This window comes from Delphinapterus leucas, chromosome 14 (assembly GCF_059928025.1).
Source record: "Delphinapterus leucas isolate spDelLeu-1000000601 "Yukka" chromosome 14, BTC_Dleu_Yukka2, whole genome shotgun sequence".
Lineage (NCBI taxonomy): Eukaryota > Metazoa > Chordata > Mammalia > Artiodactyla > Monodontidae > Delphinapterus > Delphinapterus leucas.
Window position 1 is genome coordinate 81,295,425 of NC_143142.1, and position 21,015 is coordinate 81,316,439.

The window sequence follows — 21,015 nt, forward strand, 5'->3', positions numbered from 1 at the left end:
AAGGGTTTTAAATTATGTGGAGTAGAATAAAGTATTTAAACATCTTTGCTCAGGTATCTCAACAGCAGTAGCTTTTCCCTGGTAACTAGGTCTTTGGAAAAGTTTTCTAGCTGAGTTAGATTGATGATTTAATTACAATCTGAGATTTAGTTTCTTTAACTGTACATTTCTTACTAACTTCTGTTGGATAGAAAACAGTCTACCAAAGATTGGAATGTGGGCGGTAATAGAAGAAACTGTATTTATCAAAACTCTTAAATGTTGGTTTGTCTCAGAATCAGCCCACGTCTTCAGAAATCCCTGCATGTTTTTGGTGCCAACCTAAAACTAACCAACCTCAAGGCACCTAGTGCTTCCTCAGTGTCCGCAGGTGATGCCCTCTATGTCTCGTCCTCTCTGGGTCACACACACGCTTTTGGGACTTTTCCTGGTCCTTTGGCCCATAAGCTCTGTACAATTCTTTCAAGATCCTGTTTACTGCTTTCCATGGTGGCAACAAGTGAACTTAGCAAGTTCATATTAATATGCTATTCATATTTTCATGGCATCATATCAATTATTCCTCTCAATGCTTCAAATTCAAAACTGCTTTGCTAAAAGTGTTACAGTATAGTTGCACTGAATCAGGATTCAAATCTCCAGTAAAGAGAAATATTGTTTTACGCTAGAGACATTTGATTTAGAACTTTCCTAGTGCCATCCTTAAAAATGCTTCCCTTAGAAAACATGTTTCCATATGAACAGAGACCTTCTGGGAACATGTGCTTTAAACTAAATGAGCAGTCACACTCTCTTCTTCCACAAAAATCCCAGGTTAATATGAACATGGCATAAAAGGTGAAGCAGAGGCCTGTCAGTTTAGATGGTGGAGATCTTAGCCTCCTCCTGCAGTAGGGCTTGGTTCATGGTAGTTGCCCTCAACATGGCTGTTGGTTGAATGGATGAGGAGAAGGTAAGGTACATATCAAAAAGATGAGAGCCTTCTGTTTCAACCGTCTGTGAGGTTGAAAAAAAAAAAATCAGGGCTTCCCTGGTGGCGCAGTGGTTGAGAGTCCGCCTGCCGATGCAGGGGACGTGGGTTCGTCCCCCGGTCCGGGAAAATCCCACATGCCGCGGAGTGGCTGGGCCCCTGAACCATGGCCGCTGAGCCTGCGTGTCCGGAGCCTGTGCTCCGCAACGGGAGAGGCCACAACAGTGAAAGGCCCGCGTACCGGAAAAAAAAAAAAATCAAAATGGGAAGAAGGTATAACTGAGCATAACATACTCATTTGGAAAATGATTTGATGTGTTTTATATTTGACTACATTTGATGTGTTCAAAATACACTGGCTTCCTATGTGCCTATTAATACAGCTTGGTGGATATAACATTTGTTTTTAAGATTTAGTTATTATTTAATTATTTTTGGCTGTGTCCAGTCTCAGTTGCAGCACGCGGGATCTTTCGTTGTGGCACTCGGGCTCTTCATTGTGGCGCATGGGCTTCTCTCTAGTTGTGGCGCATGGGCTTCTCTCTAGTTGTGACGTGTGGGTTTTCTCCTCTCTAGTTGTGGGGCGCAGGCTCCAGGGCACGTGGTCTCTGTAGTTTGCGGCACACGGGCTCTAGTTGTGGCACCCGGGCTTTAATTGCCCCACAGCATGTGGGATCTTAGTTCCCTGACCAGGGATCAAATCTGCATCCTCTGCATTGCAAGGTGGATTCTTTACCACTGGACCACCAGGGAAGTCCCGAGTATAACGTTTTTAAGGGCCAAAAATATCCAGAAACTAGTGACTAGTTCTGTTCCTCCAGGTCTCAAATCTGTTGTTAATACTTCCCTTTGTAGGTTATGTGACTCCCCTTACAGGGAGTCCACCCTGATTGGTGATCTCTCTTCTGCACAATTCCCATTTGACTCTATGCCCACATGGTCTCCGGAGAATGCTCTGCTGCTCTTGGATATTTATTAACCCTCTTGCATGTGAATCAAAGTTTCTATTACACTGTCTCAATTATATTTATGGAATAGATGATTTTATTTCTTTCCATTTTTGAGTTTTGGAGGCTGTGTTGAGAAAGAGAGATTTAGTCTGTGGTCGTGTTCTAAACTGTGATCCCCAAAGGATACTATTTTTTGATCACAGGTGGGCATTTATTATAGCATTGATTACAGAAGATAACTTTAAGAAACTCATTTATTTGGATATTGGAAAACAGACATCTAAGTAATATAGGTTAAAGAAAGAAATTTAATGAAATTTCAGACTGAAGGACAAAAACGCTGAAATCTTGAGGGATGCTGCGAAACGCAGGGATACTTATAACGTCAATGACTATATTAGGAAACAGTTATGTCTGCCGTGGGATAATGCTTCTCAGATCTCAATTACAGGGAGTGTGATTAACCCAGAACCCCAGCTGCTGTACTCTGAAACCCAGGCAATGACACTGCACTTGCCATAGACTACTCCCAGCCAAAGACAGGCTTCCTTGTTTTGGGAGATGCAACCCTTCCAACTAGCGACTTTGACTTAAAAGCTCCTCTGTGGTCTCACCTACCTTTCCCTGGAAGGCACTGATGTCTGAGATGATTGGACCCAACCTTCCTTCTTTCCCTGTCTCTCCGTTACTCAGAGTCAATCCTGACCACAATCTGACTGTTTTCTGCCTTTCCTGACTCCCCTGACCTGCATTATCTCTCATATGCATTCCCTGTAATAAATCATTACATTTAAAATGCCAATTGTAAGAGTTGCTTCTTCAAGTACCCAGAATAACCCAATAACAAAGACAAAAAGTTAGCAAGCTAAATTCTAGCAGAAAAAAAAGAAACAATGGATGTAGAAAGAGGGAAAGTCAATATTAGGAGTTAATAATAAAATATATATATATATAAAATAGAGTTAGCAAAGATAGAAGTTGGTTCTTTGAAGAAAAAATGAAATTCAGGCAGAATTAATTAAGAGCTATAATTAGAGAGCACTAGTGATAAACAAGGGACACAGCTTTAGATAGAGCAAGGATGCTAATCAAAATAAAATCTTACATGAGATGAATTATTGGCCAGAAAATATAACTTACCCAGTATGACTCTTGTAAAAATAGAACGTCTGAATTGATTTGTAACATTAAATAAAGTAAATTTAAAATTAATGAATTAAAACTTTTTGTAATAAAACTCCAGCATCAGAATGCTTTATGGTTAAGTTCTACCATTCAAAGTAGATAATTCCAGTTTTATAGAACATCTTCTAGAAAAGAGGAAAAACTTCCCAATTCTTCCCACTGTGTTAGTTTAATCCTTATACTGCATCTAGGCAAGGGTCATATAAGCAAGGAAAGTTATAATCAATTTCACACATAAGTATAATGGCAAAAATACTAACCAAATACGAGTAGTCTTAATCTTATGGTGAATAAAAAATTTGATTTGTCACAGGAGTGCAAGGTATACTATAACATTAGATCACTTATTATATAAGTCAGCACATTAAACAGAGTACAAGAAAAAATCAATTATGTGGTTATCTACAAGTTCGCTTTCAGTTGCTACAACTCAATTCATGATTATAGGGAAAAACATTTTAGCGCACAAAGAATCAAAGTGAATTTTTAAATCTGATAGAGTAACAAAATTTTAGAGAACAATATTTTATTTAATGATGAAATATTAGAAGCATGGTATCACTTTTTATTGAACATTCCATTTCAGATGCTAGGCAGTTCAACAAAAGGAGAAAAAGTTACAAGAATTGGAAAGATACAAAACTGTAATGATCACAGATGGTGCAATTACCTATTTAGAAAACACCAAATAATCTAAAAATTATAATTCATAAAAGTTTAGAGATACCACAGGATATAAGAGCAATTAATATGTATATACCAGCAAAAATTATATCTATAAATATATATGTATTATAAATAGAGTAGCATTTGTGTAATGATTGGTAAACCAAAGAAACAACAGAATAAGAGCCCAAACACAGAGCCACCCACATATGGACAGTTGATCTATCAACAGAGTTGTCTTTGGAAGCCAGTGGTAAATAGTGTAGCCAGTAAAAAGCATTGACTTTAGATTAAAGATGAATGGAAGGAATTAACTTGCATTATAATATTCATCTTTTTAATGAACAATCTCAGTTTAATGCTTTAAAAGACTGTGTGATTCTGGCTTAATCAACAAGACAAAACTAATTTTTTATTCTTCACTATGTTTTTGAAAGAATTCATCAATATATCTCTTTTGTCAGATTTCCCCCCAAACATACTAAAAAAGCAACATTAAAACATAAAATTGTTACACTAAGGCATTTTTGATGTAAAGTGGTGATTTAGGGGGTTCTCATTAATACTTCTGGCACTATTTCATTTTTATCATCATCCTCTAGATTTAATTCACTCTACCATCTCCTTTTCTACTATTTCCCCCCTGTAAATCATGTACTGTGTACTTTTTTCTTCTTTACAGCTCAGTGTTAGTAATGAAAGTTAACTTTCTATTGTATCTGAACCATCAGAGTACAATTAGTCAAAATAACTTCTAATTAAAATGGTTGTTAATCCTTTAGAAAAAATAAATACATGGATTAACATGAATCATAATCTCAGCCGAGTGGAAAACCTTGCTTTAGGTCGTATCAGCAGTTTCATGTTATTTAGACACTGAGAGCTATAAGAATCTCTGAGAAGACCATCCCTGGGGCCAAGATAGTTTGTCTACTTTTTTTTTTTTTTCATACGCGGGCCTCTCACCGCTGCGGCCCCTCCCGCTGTGGAGCACAGGCTCCGGACGCGCAGGCCCAGCGGCCATGGCTCACGGGCCTAGCTGCTCCGCGGCACTTGGGATCCTCCCGGACTGGGGCACGAACCCGCGTCTCCTGCACCGGCAGGCGGACTCCCAACCACTGCGCCACCAGGGAAGCGCCCAGTTTGTCTGCTTTTAAAATTACTTTTAAGAGAGATTCTGGAAATAAAGAGGGTCTACCCTTTATGGGTTGCTTAATTTCCTGATGCAGATCTTATTAAGCATTTTACATTTACATAGTTTTTCCTAGTAGTAGAACACACTTGAGGTTGTAGTTAGTGAGTGGCAAAATTAATTCCTATTATATATATAATATATAAACCTCTGGTTCCTATTATCTCTGCAACAAGATCCACATTTTAAAACCTCTGTTGTGCGTCACTTCTAAAATTCTCTAAGTACTGCTTTTGTAAAAGTTCACACCTTACTAAGTTTATAAGAAATCCACTGTAGCATATAAAAGTTTGGCAGGAGAGTTGCAGGAAAGCATATTTCACTGTTCTCGTTTTATGTTAAAGCTTTTCTCTGACTGTTTTGGACACACTCATAAAACAGTTAAAATCATTTGGGATAATAACAATGTGTTCATTCATATTTTTTATCTTAATAGTTACTAGGCTATATATAGATGATTATTAACTTCTACATGAAATGAGGAAAATATTTGCTTATGAAACTTTGTAACACCACTAAGAATTTTTGAGACTGCCTGGCTGTTGCAAAATCAGGGGTCCAAAATAACCATTTAGAGGTTTACTTGTGAAATTTGTAAGTGTTCTCTACCAGGGCATCAGTAAAGCCTTTACGAATACATTTCTCTTGTCATTCTCTTGCTATAACATATACTGACTCATTTAGACATAGATGCATAGTCCTTTTTAAATTCGCATTGCTTTTGATTCATGTTCAATCTGAGATACAAGTTTTGGCCTCCTTTTTTATTAAAAAAAGTTAATTTGGACTTTATTAAAATTTACAACTTTTACTATGTGAAATATACTGCTAAGATAACTAAAACATAAGCCAAAAACTAGGAGGAAATATTTGCAAAACATATATCTGAGAAAAGATGAGTATCCAAAATATAAATAGTTTATCTTTAAATTTTTTAAAATAAATTTATTTATTTTATTCTATTTTTGGCTGCACTGGGTCTTCATTGCTGTGCGCGGGCTTTCTCTAGTTGTGGCGAGCAGGGGCTATTCTTTGTTGCGGTGCGCGGGCTTCTCATTGCAGTGGCTTCTCTTGTTGCGGAGCACAGGCTCTAGGAGTATGGGCTTCAGCAGCTGTGGCACACAGGCTTAGCAGTTGTGGCTCATAGGCTCTAGAGCTCAGGCTCAGTAGTTGTGGCCCATGAGCTTAGTTGCTCCGCGATATGTGGGATCTTCCCAGACCAGGGTTCAAACCTGTGTCGCCTGCATTGGCAGGCGGATTCTTAACCACTGCACCACCAGGGAAGCCCTCTCTTTAAATTTTTTTAAAACTTTATTTTTTAAAGAAGTTTTAGGTTTACCACAAAATTGAGGAGAAGATACAGAGATTTCCCATATGCCCTCCACCATAGAAGCTCCCATTTTCAACATCCCCTACAGAGTGGTACATTTGTTACAAATGATGAACCTACATTGATACAACATTAATACCCAAAGTCCATAGTTTACATTAAGGTTCACTATTGGTGTTGTACATTATATGGATTTGGACAAACGTATAATGATATGTATCTATCACTATAGTATCATACAGAGTATTTTCACTGCCCTAAAAATCCTCTGTGCTCCACCTATATATCCTTCCCTGCTCTCACCTTTCTGCTTTCCTCCCTGCAACTTCTGGCAACCTCTAATATTTTCAATGTCTCTCTAACTTTGCCTTTTCCAGGACGTTATATAGTTAGAATCATACAGAGTATAGCCTTTTCAGATGGCTTATTTCACTTAGTAATATGCATTTAAGCTTCTTCCATATCTTTTCATGGCTTGATAGTTAATTTTCTTTTAGTGCTGAACAATATTCCATTGTGTGGACATACCACATTGTATCCATTCATCTACTGGAGGACATCTTGGTTGCTTCAAGTTTGGGCAATTATAAACAAAGCTGCCATAAACATCCGTGTGCAGGTGTTTATGTGGACATACATTTTCAACTCCTTTGGGTAAATAGCCAGGAGCTCGATTACTAGACAGCATAGTAAGAATATGCTTAGTTTTGTAAGAAACCAACAAACTGTTTCAACATAGCTGTGCTACTTTGCCTTCCCACCAGCAATGACTGAGAGTTCCTGCTGCTCCACGTCTTCATCAGCATTTGGTGTTGTCAGTGTTCTGTATTTCGGCCATTCTAACAGCTGTGTAGTTGTATCTCATTGTTTTATTTATTTATTTTTAAGTTTTTGCAGGGAATATTTAGTTTTTTTTAAAAAAATTTTTAATACATTTTTATTGGAGTATAATTGCTTCACAATACTATGTTAGTTTCTGTTGCACAACAAAGCGAATCAGGCATATGCATACACAGGTCTCCATATCCCCTCCCGCTTGAGCGTCCCTCAATCCTCCCTATCCCAGCCCTCTATGTCACTGCAAAGCCGTGACGGAGCCGATCTTCCTGTGCTATGCGGCTGCTTCCCACCAGCCAGCTATTTTCCATTTGGTAGTGGATATATGTCGATGCTACTCTCACTTCGCCCCCGCTCTGCCCTCCTACCCATGTCCTCAAGTCCATTCTCTATGTCTACCTCTTTATTCCTGCCCTGAAACTAGGTTCATCAGTACCTTTTTTTTTTTTTAAATTCCATATATACGCATTAGCATACGGTATTTGTTTTTCTCTTTCTGCCTTACTTCACTCTGTATGACAGACTCTATGTCCATCCACCTCACTACAAATAACTCAATTTTGTTTCTTTTTATGGCTGAGTAATATTCCATTGTATATAAGTACCACATCTTCTTTATCCATTCATCTGTCAATGGACATTTAGGTTGGTTCCATGTCCTGGCTATTGTAAATAGTGCTGCAATGAACATTGTGGTATGTGTCTCTTTTTAAATTATGCTTTTCTCAGGGTATATGCCCTGCAGTGGGAATGCTGGGTCATATGGTAGTTTTATTTTTATTTTTTTAAGGAACCTCCATACTGTTTTCCATAGTAGTTGTATCAATTTACATTACCACCAACAGTGCAGGAGGGTTCCTCTTTCACCACACCCTTTCCAGCATTTATTGTTTCTGGATTTTTTGATAATGGCCATTCTGACTGGCGTGAGGTGATACCTCATTGTAGTTCTGATTTCCATTTCTCTAATAATTAGTGATGTTGAGCATCTTTTCATGTGCCTCTTGGCCACCTGTATTTCTTCCATGGTAAAATGTCTGTTTAGGCCTTCGGCCCAATTTTTAGCTGCATTGTTTGTTTTTTCGATATTGAGTTCCATGAGCTGTTTGTATATTCCGGAGATTAATCCTTTGTCTGTTGTTTCATTTGCAAATATTTTCTCCCATTCTGAGTGTTGTCTTTTTGTCTTGTTTCTGGTTTCCTTTGCTGTGCAAAAGCTTTTAAGTTTAATTAAGTCCCATTAAGTTTATTTTTGTTTTTATTTCTGTTACTCTAGGAGGTGGGTCAAAAATGATCTTGCTGTGATTTATGTCAAAGAGTGTTTTTCGTATGTTTTCCTCAAAGAGTTTTATAGTGTCTTGTCTTACATTTAAGTCTTTAATCCATTTGGGGTTTATTTTTATGTATGGTGTTAGGTAGTGTTCTAATTTCATTATTTTACATGTAGCTGTCCAGTTTTCCCAGCACCACTTATTGAAGAGGCTGTCTTTTCTCCACTGTCTATTCTTGCCTCCTTTGTCGTAAATTAGGTGCCCATATGTGCGTGGGTTTATCTCTGGGCATTCTATTCTGTACCATTGATCTATATTTCTGTTTTTGTGCCAGTACCATACTGTCTTGATTACTGTAGCTTTGTAGTATAGTCTGAAATCAGGGAGCCTAATTCTTCCAGCTCCATTTTTCTTTCTCAAGATTGCTTTGGCTATTCGGGGTCTTTTGTGTTTCCATATGAATTATAAAATTTTTTATTCTAATTCAGTGAAGAATGCCATTGGTATTTTGATAGGGATTGCATTAAATCTGTAGATTGCTTTGGGTAGTATAGTCATTTTCACAATATTGATGCTTCCAATACAAGAACATGGTATATTTCTCCATCTGTTTATGTCATCTTTGATTTCTTTCATCAGTGTTTTATAGTTTTCTAAGTACAAGTCTTTCACCTCCTTAGGCAGGTTTATTCCAAGGTATTTTATTCTTTTTGTTGCAGTGGTAAATGGGAGTGTTTCCTTAATTTCTCTTTCTGATTTTTCATTGTTGGTGTATAGGAATGACAGAGATTTCTGTGCATTAATTTTGTATCCTGCAACATTCCTAAATTCATTGATTAGTTCTAGTAGTTTTCTGGTGGCATCTTTAGGATTTTCTATGTATAGTATCATGTCATCTGCAAACAGTGACCGTTTTACTTCTTCTTTTCCAATTTGTATTTCTTTTATTTCTTTTTCTTCTCTGATTGCTGTGACTAGGACTTCCAAAACTATGTTGAATAAGAGTGGCAAGAGTGGACATCCTTGTCTTGTTCCTGATCTTAGTGGAAATGCTTACAGTTTTTCACCATTGACTATGATGCTTGCTGTGGGTTTGTCATATATGGCCTTTATTATGTTGAAGTAAGTTCCCTCTATGCCCACTTTCTGGAGAGTTTTTATTATAAATGGGTGCTGAATTTTGTCAAAACCTTTTTCTGTGTCTATTGAGATGATCATATGGTTTGTTTGTTTGTTTGTTTTGTGGTATGCGGGCCTCTCACTGTTGTGGCCACTCCCGTTGCAGAGCACAGCCTCCGGACACGCAGGCTCAGCGGCCATGGCTCACGGACCTAGCCACTCCGTGGCATGTGGGATCTTCCCGGAGCGAGGCACGAACCCATGTCCCCTGCATCAGCAGGCGGACTCTCAACCACTGCGTCACCAGGGGAGCCCGATCATATGGTTTTTATTCCTTAATTTGTTAATGTGATGTATCCTATTGATTGATTTGAGTGTTGAAGAATCCTTGCATCCCTAGGATAAATCCCACTTGATCATGGTGTATTGTCCTTTTAATGTGCTGTTGGATTCTGTTTGTTAGTATTTTGTTCAGGATTTTTGCATCTATGTTCATCAGTGATATAGGTCTGTAATTTTCTATTCTTGTGATATCTTTTTCTGGTTTTGGTATCAGGGTGATTGTGGCTTCATAGAATGAATTTGGGAGTGTTTCTCCCTCTGCAATTTTTTGGAAGAGTTTGAAAAGGATGGTTGTTAGCTCTTCTCTAAATGTTTGGTAGAATTCACCTGTGAAGCCATCTGTTCCTGGACTTTGGTTTGTTGGCAGATTTTAAATTACGGCTTCAATTTCATTACTTGTGATAGGTCTGTTTATATTTTCTAATTCTTCCTGGTTCAGTCTTGGAAAATTGTACCTTTCCCAAAATTTGTCCATTTCTTCGTGGTTGTCCATTTCATTGGCATATAGTTGTTTTTAGTAGTCTCTTATAATCCTTTGTATTTCTGCAGTGTCAATTGTGATTTCTCATTTTTCATTTCTAATTCCATTGATTTGAGTTTTCTCCCTTTTTTTCTTGATGATTCTGGCTAAGGGTTTATCAATTTTGTTTAATTTCTCAAAGAACCAGCTTTTAGTTTTATTGATCTTTGCTATTGTTTTCTTCATTTGTATTTCATTTATTTCTGCTGTGATCTTTATGATTTCTTTCCTTCCACTGACTTTGGGTTTTCTTTGTTCTTCTTTCTCTAGTTGTTTTAAGTGTAGGTTTAGGTTGTTTATTTGAGATTTTTCTTGTTTCTTGAGGTGAGATTGAATTGCTATAAAGTTCCCTCTTAGAACTGCTTTTGCTGCATCCCATAGGTTTTGGGTCATTGTGTTTTCATTGTCATTTGTTTTTATGTATTTTTAATTCATTCTTTGATTTCTTCAGTGATCTCTTGGTTATTTAGTAGTGCACTGTTTAACCTCCATATATTTGTGTTTTTTAGTTTTTTTCTGTAACTGGTTTCCAATCTCATAGCATTGTGGTCAGAAAAGATGCTTTATATGATTTCAATTTTCTTAAGTTTTCTGAGGCTTGATTTGTGACCCAAGATGTGATCTATACTGGAGAATGTTCTGTGTGCACTTGAGAGGAAAGTGTATTCTGTCACTTTTGGGTGGAATGTTCTATAAATATCAATTAGATCTATCTGGTCTATTGTATCATTTAAAGCTTTTGTTTACTTATTTATTTTCTGTTTATATGATCTGTCCATTGGTGTAAGTGGGGTGTTAAAGTCCCCTACTATTAATGTGTTACTGTCGGTTTCTCCTTTCATGGTTGTTAGCATTTGCCTTATGTATTGAGGTGTCCCTATGTTGGGTGCATAAACATTTATAATTGTTATGTCTTCTTCTTGGATTGATCCTTTGATCATTATGTAGTGTCCCTCCTTATCTCTTGTAACTGTCTTTATTTTATTGTAACAGTCTTTATTTTAAAGTCTATTTTATCTGATATGAGTATTGCTACTCCAGCTTTCTTTTTATTTCCATTTGCTTGGAATATCTTTTTCCATCCCTTCACTTTCAGTCTGTATGTGTCCCTAGGTCTGAATTGGGTCTCTTGTAGATTGCATATATATGGGTCTTGTTTTTGTATCCATTCAGCCAGTCTGTGTCTTTTGGTTGGGGCATTTAATCCATTTCATTCAAGGTTATTATCCATATGTATGTTCCCATTACCATTTTCTTAATTGTTCTGGGTTTGTTTTTGTGGGTCTTTTTCTTCTCTTGTGTTTCCCACTTAGATAAGTTTCTTTGGCATTTGTTTTAAAGCTGGTTTGGTGGTGCTGAATTCTCTTAGCTTTTGCTTGTCTGAAAACTTTTGATTTCTACATCAAATCTGAATGAGATCCTTGCTGGGTAGAGTAATCTTGGTTGTAGGTTTTTCTCTTTCATCACTTTAAGTATATCCTGCCACTCCCTTCTGGCTCCTAGAGTTTCTGCTGAAAAATCAGCTGATAACTTTATGGGGATTACTTTGTATATTATTTTTTGTTTTTCCCTTGCCTCTTTTAATATTCTTTCTTTGACTAATTTTTCTTAGTTGGATTAATATGTGTCTTGGTGTGTTTTTCCTAGGGTTTATCCTGTATGGGACTCTCTGTGCTTCCTGGACTTGGGTAACTATTTCCTTTCCCATGTTAGGGAAGGTTTCAACTATAATCTCTTCAAATATTTTCTCAAACCCTTTCTTTTTCTCTTCTCTGGGACCCCTATAATTCAAATGTTAGTGCATTTAGTGTTGTCCCAGAGGTCTCTGAGACTGTCTTCAATTCTTTTCATTCTTTTTACTTTATTCTGTTCCTCGTCAGTTATTTCCACCATTTTGTCTTCCAGCACAGTTATTCGTTCTTCTGCCTCAGTTATTCTGTTATTGATTCCTTCTTGTGTATTTTTCATTTCAGTTATTGTGATGCTCATCTTTGTTTGTTCTTTAGTTCCTCTAGATCTTCGTTAAACATTTCTTGTATTTTCTCAGTCGGTGCCTCCATTCTATTTCTGAGAGTCTGGATCATATTTACTATCGTTATCCTGCATTCTTTTTCAGGTAGATTGCCTATTTCCTCTCCATTTATTTGGTCTTATAGGTTTTACCTTGCTCCTTCATCTGTGACATTTTTTTTTGCCATCTCATATTTTTTTTCTTTATTTTATGAGTGGGATTGTGTTCCTGTCTTACTGGTTGTTTGGCTTGAGACTTCCAACACTAAAGTTTGTAAGCTATTGGGTAGAGCTGGGTCTTGATGCTGAGATGAGGAACTCCGTGAGACCTCACTCTGATGAATATCCCCTGGGGCCTGAGATTCTCTGCTAGTCCAGTGGTTCGGACTCAGAGCTCCCACCACAGGAGCTTTGGCCCGACTCTGGGCTCGTGAACCATGATCCCACAAGCCACGTGGGCAGCAAAAAAAAAAAAGAACAATAATAAAGTAAAAAATAAAATTAGACTAGGAAACTAACAGATATGTTAAAAAGAATATAAAAATAAAAATATAGATGAATCAACAACCGGAAGGTACATAAGTACCACAATAGTAAAAAAGAGGAGGAGGGAAAAGAAAAAAAAGGGGGGGGGGGAAATGCCTTGGCTGTGGAGGGTGGGGCCTAAGCAAGGAGGAGGTTTGGGTGGTGGGCAGAGCCAATGCTTAGGACCCCCAGGGCTGGAAAAGACCCTGGGAGCTGTGGGGGGGTTGGGGCTTAGGCTCAAGTAACAGAAGGGGCCCAGGCGTGCCCCCCACCCCTGGTCTCAGAGGGCAGCGGACCTAACCTGGGAGCCCAGCAGGCTTCCTGGGCTCGAATGGGTGGGGCAAACACCCTCCTCTCCTCTCCTGCTCCTCCAGTCTGGGAGGGCCCCTCCCGCCTGCCTCTCCTAATCTCTCTGGCCTCAGGGACGCCAATCCTGTCTGGCTTCCATCTCTCCTCCCCCCTCAGTCCCCCTACGTCCTACCAGTTCACTTTAGGGTCCCTCCCGTCTCCTTGGGCATCAGAGTCACCCACCAGCAGCCAGCAGGCACCCTAGTTGTGGGAAGATGTTAACTCCGCATCTTCCCACACCACCATCTGGACTCCACCCCTCTCATTGTTTTAATTTGCACTTTCCTGATGACATATGATGTGGAACATCTTTTCATATGCTTATTTGATATCTGTATACCTTCTTTGGTGAGATGTCTGTTATCCATAAGTCTTGGGCCCATTTTTAGTTGGGTTGTTTGTTTTCTTATTGTTGAATTTACATAGTTATTGGTATATTTTGGATAACAGTTCTTTATTAGATATATTTTGCAAATATATTTTGTCTGTGGCTTGTTTTCTCTTTCTCTTGACATTGTCTTTCTAGAGCAGTTCTTAATTTTAATGAAGTCTAGCTTATCAGTTATTTCGTTCATGGATCATGCCTTTGGTGATGTATCTAAAGAGTCATCACCAAACCGAAGGTCATCTAGATTTTCTCCTAGGCTATCTATCTTCTATGAGTTTTATAGTTTTGTACTTTACATTCAGGTCTGTGATCCATTTTGGGTTAATTTCTGTTCAGGTTTAGTGTCTAGAGTAATTGTTTCTGCATGTGGATCCCTCTCCCTGTATTTAAGTTAGACATACATTTAGTTTCAAATTAGTTCTAGAACTCCTTACTTTTAGAAATTCTCCAAGGATTTTAAATGAAATTAAAGCAACTAAAATACACATGACATTACCTATTGCTAAAATTAGTCATGGCTCTGTTGACTTTTGGTAAAAGAGGGAGTGAGCTATCACTGAGCTATAGTTAACTGTGGACAGGAGGGAAGTAGAGTGATTTAGGAGGAGGTGTCCCCACTTCTTATTTGTGATTCCATGACATGCTTAGAGGATGAGTGTTAAAAGATCCAGGGGAGGGGGAGGGGTGACATCAGCAATATGCACACTGCATTTAGGTTTCAGTTTCCAGACTTTTGAATGTGAGTCTACAGAATCACTTCTCCTGAGTTAATTTGCAACGAAGCAAGGATCAAAATCCCCAAAATATATCAAAACAAAAGAAAAACATCAACAAAATCTTTGCTGCAGTGTAGTACAATGGATTCAGAGTGTGTTGGTTGCTATGGCAAGGGGATATGCATACATCAGTGGCTATCTGTTAGCGTGGTGCGGGTGGAGTGACCTCACGACTGGAATCAGAGAAACACCTTAGGTGAACCATGGCTTGGACTCTTTGCCCACCTTGAGAATTACTTCTAATTTTAGAACTCCAGTTTCCTCCTGTGTAGCACATACAAATTTACAGGATTATTGTAAGGATAAGAAATAACCTATATAGCTCTTTACCAGGAATATATTAGGTCTTCAGTAAAAGGGTAATCATCTCCTACTGCTAGGAAATAACAAGATTCCTACTTTTTACCTCTTACTTCCAAAATCACAGTGCTTGTAATGAGGTTTTATAGCTGACTTGTCTGAAATGAAAATTCTGAATATTTGCAATCAATTACTGGAACATGCACATTGTTTTTAGGTGGCACTTCACTGGCCTGCAGAACACCATATTGTGCATTCTGTTGGGGTTTTTCTCCATTGAAAAGGTCCATTTACAAGATGCCATTTTGATAAAACATGATGAAAAATAATACACTATTTCACCTGTCATTACTTGAATTGGCTGTTGGTATGTTTTGTTCTTTAGAAAACAAATTTATGACAGGAAATATTTGTGTTGAGTTTGAACATTTAATAACTATTTTCCCTAAATAATTACTGCCTCATAACACTAAGCTGTAGGAAATATTTTCCATATTTTATAAATGAAAAATAGAGGCTCTCAGGATAAAAAGAATTGAGACTCAATTCTAGGTCATTTTACTGAAAATCCTCTCTTTACCTCGCTGTATTTACCTATCACAAAATGCAACGCAGCCATGACAGCATTAATAAGAGTTAAGAGTAAATGTACTGAGAAATTCTATTGGTATTAAGTAATAGTGAGTAAATAACTGGCTCTTCTAGGATGCTACCTTAATTTCACTTTGTGCACAATTGTTGTAATTGCAATACAGAGGAGCTTTTTCCCCTCAACAGGTCCTTATGAAGCACTGACACAGCACATGTCAGGTGCCAGGCTGATGAGCAAAATGACACGGTTCTGGTTTCATAAAACTTACATTCTAGTTATCGAGTTCACTGCAGTCTATTATTGATGTCCTTTCAGCAGTATCAAGCAATGACAATTCATAAAGATCGAGCTTATAGATGAATATGTTTAGAAATGACTGAATCGTTACACTGCACACCTTAAATGTGTACAGTGCTGTATGTCAATCATATCTCAGTAAAACTGGAAGGAAGGAAGCAAGCAAACACATAAACATATACATATATATCTATATAAATAAAATAAATGACCCAATATTTCATCCTTGGGAATAACCACAATATTACATTTTTTCACAAGGAACTCAAACGATTCTTAAATTCACCCTTACTTTTAAGCATCAGTGACTACCTGTTTTCATACTTATTCTCCTGAACTCCTAATACTTCATGATTGGACTCTTGGATCTTATAATGTTCAAACCTATTTCCTATTTCCCTTTATTGAGATACTCTTAGCTTGATTCTGCCTCTCTGCCTTCTTAAACTTCAGGTTTCAGCTTAAGTATTGTTTCTTCAAATAACCTCCTCTGATTACTTAATTTACTGCAGGTCTTTCCCATAGCATCCAGGGCTTTTTCTCCTTTACAAGATGTTGCCCAATTTATACTTATATATATACTTGTATTTTGACAACAGTATATCCAGTGCCTGAAAGATACTCAATAAATATTTGTTAAACAGCTGAATAGTTGGATATTTATATATTTTCTCAATGTTTAATATTCATAAAATTGGAGGTCATTAAATCAACAAATATTTTAGTGTTTACTCTGGCTAGAATATACTTCTACATTAAAAGTTTTTAGAAAATATTTTTCAATAATTCCTGTATTACCTGAAATTCATTTAAGAGTAGTACCCACTATTAGTTAAAATTCATAGCATATTAGAGTTAGAATTAAAATGTTCTAGAATGTTTCTCTTGATCATTGGAAGCAAATCAATGGAATTCCATTTCAGTTTGATCAGTTATTAGAATTGCTTACAAAAAAACATGAAAGTTTAAAATATTACCTGATCTTTCCTTCATCATTTTAACTTGCATTTAATTGAATGGCTTTTAAGGTGGTAGATTTTCGTATGATTCTTAGAAAAGAATAATCTTACAAGAAAGAATTTTGAAAAATGAAATCAAAAATAAAACTGCTAATAATATTTATGATCCAATTTTCACAAAACCTTTACTTTTTTTGATATGTGTTATATACCTAAATTTATCAGATAATTGGCATGTCACTAAAAATCTTCAAATAGTAAATAATCACACATCATTATTTAAGCTTTGTTGTCATTACTGTTAATATAATTCCTTTCTTCAATTATTTTTTTTTAATTTAGAGTTTACTCATTCAAACCATCTATTACTTATTTAAAATCCTATTTGTACCTCTTATCTGTTATTAGGTATAAAACTGACTTCAGCAATTTCTTTTAAATGCCTAAAATTTTACAAAGACTTGACATAGCATTGTATTTGTCCTTGACCAAGAGTACATTTATTCTCCTAAAATTAATTTTTCATCACTAAGTTGGTGACTTTTATTACAACTTTATTATTTTCATTCTGATAAGTGATGTGATGTTAGTCAAAAAGTTTAAGCATTAATCTTAATAATTAAAGACATGTCATGTTCTAAATTGCATTTTGAAATACTGTTTTCACCTCATATCCCAAACAGGCATCCCAAATGTCAAATCACGTCATCTAAAATTTGATCCCTTAGTCTATTATATTTAATTGATAAACAAGGTCTAGTGCCAAGAATGTAATTTTAATTTCTTGTTTTTAAGAAGCTAAAGCCTCACTTAGATTTGGGAACAGAACATTTTTGACAATAATGGCACAATTATATGTGTATGAAAAAGCAGTTTTTAGACTTTTTTAATCAGAATTAATTTCCAAAGATATTATTGAAGTCTAACAGTTTCTTAATGTTGACTTCTCTTTTAGAATTTAAAATGTCATGAGAACTACTTTAAAATAGTATAATACTGTTCAATACTTTGCCATCAAGCCATTTAAAACTAAGTGTAAAAATAAGTATTTTTCAATCTTTATCCATAACAAATAGTTTAAAAATACCTCATATTTTAATCATGTTGCCAATCTCTATTCCCTGAAAATCAAATTGGCCATTCACTCAGGTGAGTTTGATTATATTGTATAGTACTTTTTTTTTTTTTTTTTTTTGGTACGCGGGCCTCTCACCGTTGTGGCCTCTCTCGTTGCGGAGCACAGGCTCCGGACACACAGGCTCAGCTGCCATGGCTCACGGGCCCAGCCGCTCCGCGGCACGTGGGATCTTCCCGGACCGGGGCACAAACCTGTGTCCCCTGCATCGGCAGGCGAACTCTCAACCACTGCGCCACCAGGGAAGCCCGATTGTATAGTACTTTAATCATGGCATTTATGATGTTTTATTACATTCACTTGTCTTTATTTGCAGTGCCTACAAGTTGAAAGCTATAGTAAATAACTGAATGAATGAGTAAATGAATACATGAACTATATCCATCCAACCAGAATTGCCCAAGAAATGATTTTGTGCCTTCTAAACTGATAAATGTTCATCAATTGAGTGGAGATTATTGACAAAATATTATCAGTTTTCCACTTAACGTATTTATTTGACAATATGGTCTGGTTGGTTATAGAAATACTGCCATAACCAAGAAGGCAGGTATATTTATTTAGGGCATGGGTCTTAGGACTTTTGTGTTGTCCTCAACTTTTCAGACAAATAGAGTTTTCTTTTTAAAAATTGTATAAATGGACATATCCATGAACCTTCCTTAGTGGACGCCTGTTTGATGGGTGCCTGGCCTTTTGGCAATTACAAATGCTGTTGCTTTTCTGTGTTTTCTGTGTTTAGCTAGAGAGATTGCAGGCTGAAAATACATCCGAGTGGGACAAGAGGGAGATACTTGAAACAGAAAAACTAGGACTGGAAAGAGAAAATAGAAGGCTAAAGTTCCAAGTGAAAGACATGGAAGAGCTCCTGGATAGGAAAAATAGATTAATTGCAAACTCTCCAGGTCCTGATTTCAAGAAATCACAAATTGAACTACAGGAAAAAAACAAGGTATGGGCACTCTTTGGAAGCAGATGTTCTCACTTTCTGTATATTCCTGCCCTGATGTCTAGTAGATGCTGCTTTAACTTTCACATACCTCAAATCTGAATATTTTCTTTTGTACTATCTCATATCTGATAGTTTGATTTTTTCCCATTGTAATATAAAAAATATATAAAATGTTCATGATAGGAAAAGAGAGTGTGACAAATTTTGTATGAAGATGTTAAAATATGACAAATCTGAGAGTTTCAAGCTTTTCCAAAAGGAAGAAAAACATGAAGTAAGGGATGAACCTTTTTGTGTTTGGTTTCCTGTTACAGCTTTGTCTCAGTTTTCCACGCAACTGATCTTATTTTCAACGAGTATATTTCTCCATTAGTTTGGGCAACTATGTAATAAGCATTTGTCAATAGCTATGGTAAGTATCTGCATAAACATTTAAATGTAGCTGGTTCACTCCTATTTGGTTTCTTTTTAGTTAGTCTCAGAAAAATTATTTTTGAGTCAATTAAACACATCGTGTTACAAATAGCCTTTATAGGCTATGACATAAATGTTAAAACCAGAATTAAATTCAGATTTTGACTTTGGGAAATTTAGGTTGTTTTGGAATTGTTTTGTCCTAAAGCCAACAGACATATTTACTGCTATGGATGGGAATTTTTGATAAATGGTTTTTAGATTTTTAAAATATTCTCTTAGTGGCAGTTGTAATTTATGTGTTTTAGTGTCAATATGCCACAAAACATATACAGCTTGTTTCTATTTCTTCCATGAAAGTATCTATAGTACCTTAATGCACAATTGTATTTTTTTCACTCAATTCCTTTAACAGTGAGTTAAAAGTGAGTTTGAAAAGTTCATATTTTTGAGTTATGTAAGTAGTTCATACTCATATGAGCTCTAGTAGCTAAATGGGCAGAAAAATTGAATTCTACATTATTTATTCTTTGTGATTTTAGGGATTTATTGCAAATGCAAGATTAAATTGGATTAGTGTTTCATGACTTGGCAATGCAAATAACTAAAGTTAACTGTTATGGTCAGTGATCATAATTTTCTATTATACGGATTCATAAACCATCCGTAACGGTGTATCGTTCTGACATGTACACAACTGATAAATCTGTAGAGAAATTTTTGCAGATTGCCATTGTGAAAGCACAATTGTTTCGATTATGGAACAAGTTTTGGTCATCAAAATATCTGTTTCCCTTTGGTTCACTTGAACAGAACAAGCATTTATTTATATTATACTCTGTGTCAGTCACTGCTCTAGATGCTGGTGATGTGAAAATGAATGAATTTATTTTTTCATTTATTTTTGGCTGCATTGGGTCTTCATTGCTGTGCGCAGGCTTTCTGTAGTTGCGGCGAGCGGGGGCTACTCTTCGTTGCGGTGCGCTGCGGTGGCTTCTCTTGTTGCAGAGCATGGGCTCTAGGCGCGTGGGCTTCAGTAGTTGTGGCACACAGGCTCAGTAGTTGTGGCTCGTGGGCTCTAGAGTGCAGGCTCAGTAGTTGTGGTTCACAGGCTTAGTTGCTCCGCAGCATGTGGGATCTTCCCAGACTAGGGTTCGAACCTGTGTCCCCTGCATTGGCAGGCAGATTCTTAGCCACTGCGCCACCAAGAAAGTCCCAAGATGAATGAATCTTTATCCTGCCTAGCATGGGCTTAGAGTCTGTCTGGGGAGATATACACAATATATCTATGTGTAACAATATACACATAAATTGTTATCAGTATTACATTGTGATGATTGCTAAGAGTAAAGTGGATAAAGAAGTAATTCACTCTATTCCACTTTGATGCCTTTCTAGTTATATCAAACTGTTATAGCATAAAGTGTGTCATTTAGGAAATATGAGGGCTGATTGGGGTCTGCTTGGACCTAGTATATATGCCAATTGCTTGTCCTGTTAACAGGCCACCCTAACTTTAGACCTGGGCTCTTTGGGACCAATGTAGTTCTTTGGCCTAGAACTGAACAGACCTTGGAAACTGGGAAGATTCTGGAAGGTCTGAACAACTCAGTGTGTGTGCTCATCAATCAGAAGACTGTTCCCTAAGTGTATATCATTTTGATGGCTGGGAGGAGGTGTTAGCAATATTTTACAATCTTCATTAAGAATTCAGACTCACCACTTAAACCAAAATAATTACTTGTCATGGAGCAGCTGTTGGTCAAAATCCTTGGTGCCACAGAGATCCCCATAGGTCAAAATATCAAGATTCAGATGTCCCCAAATGTCAAATGAATCAAAGCTGCATATGGAACATGCCAAAGGCCAGGGAATAGTATAGATGTCATTATAACACAAAGCTAAATTGTGGTTTTAACATTTCAATGAAAACTAAT

At 36.9% G+C, this 21,015-nt stretch overlaps 1 protein-coding gene across 1 annotated transcript in view; it reads left to right on the forward strand.

Moving 5' to 3' along the window:
* Positions 1-21,015, forward strand: part of CCDC102B (coiled-coil domain containing 102B) — a 196,347-nt gene that overhangs the window by 44,694 nt on the left and 130,638 nt on the right. The window contains exon 5 of the mRNA XM_022584305.2: positions 18,455-18,664. Coding sequence (XP_022440013.2) covers positions 18,455-18,664 — 210 coding nt within the window. The remainder of the gene's footprint in view (positions 1-18,454; positions 18,665-21,015) is intronic.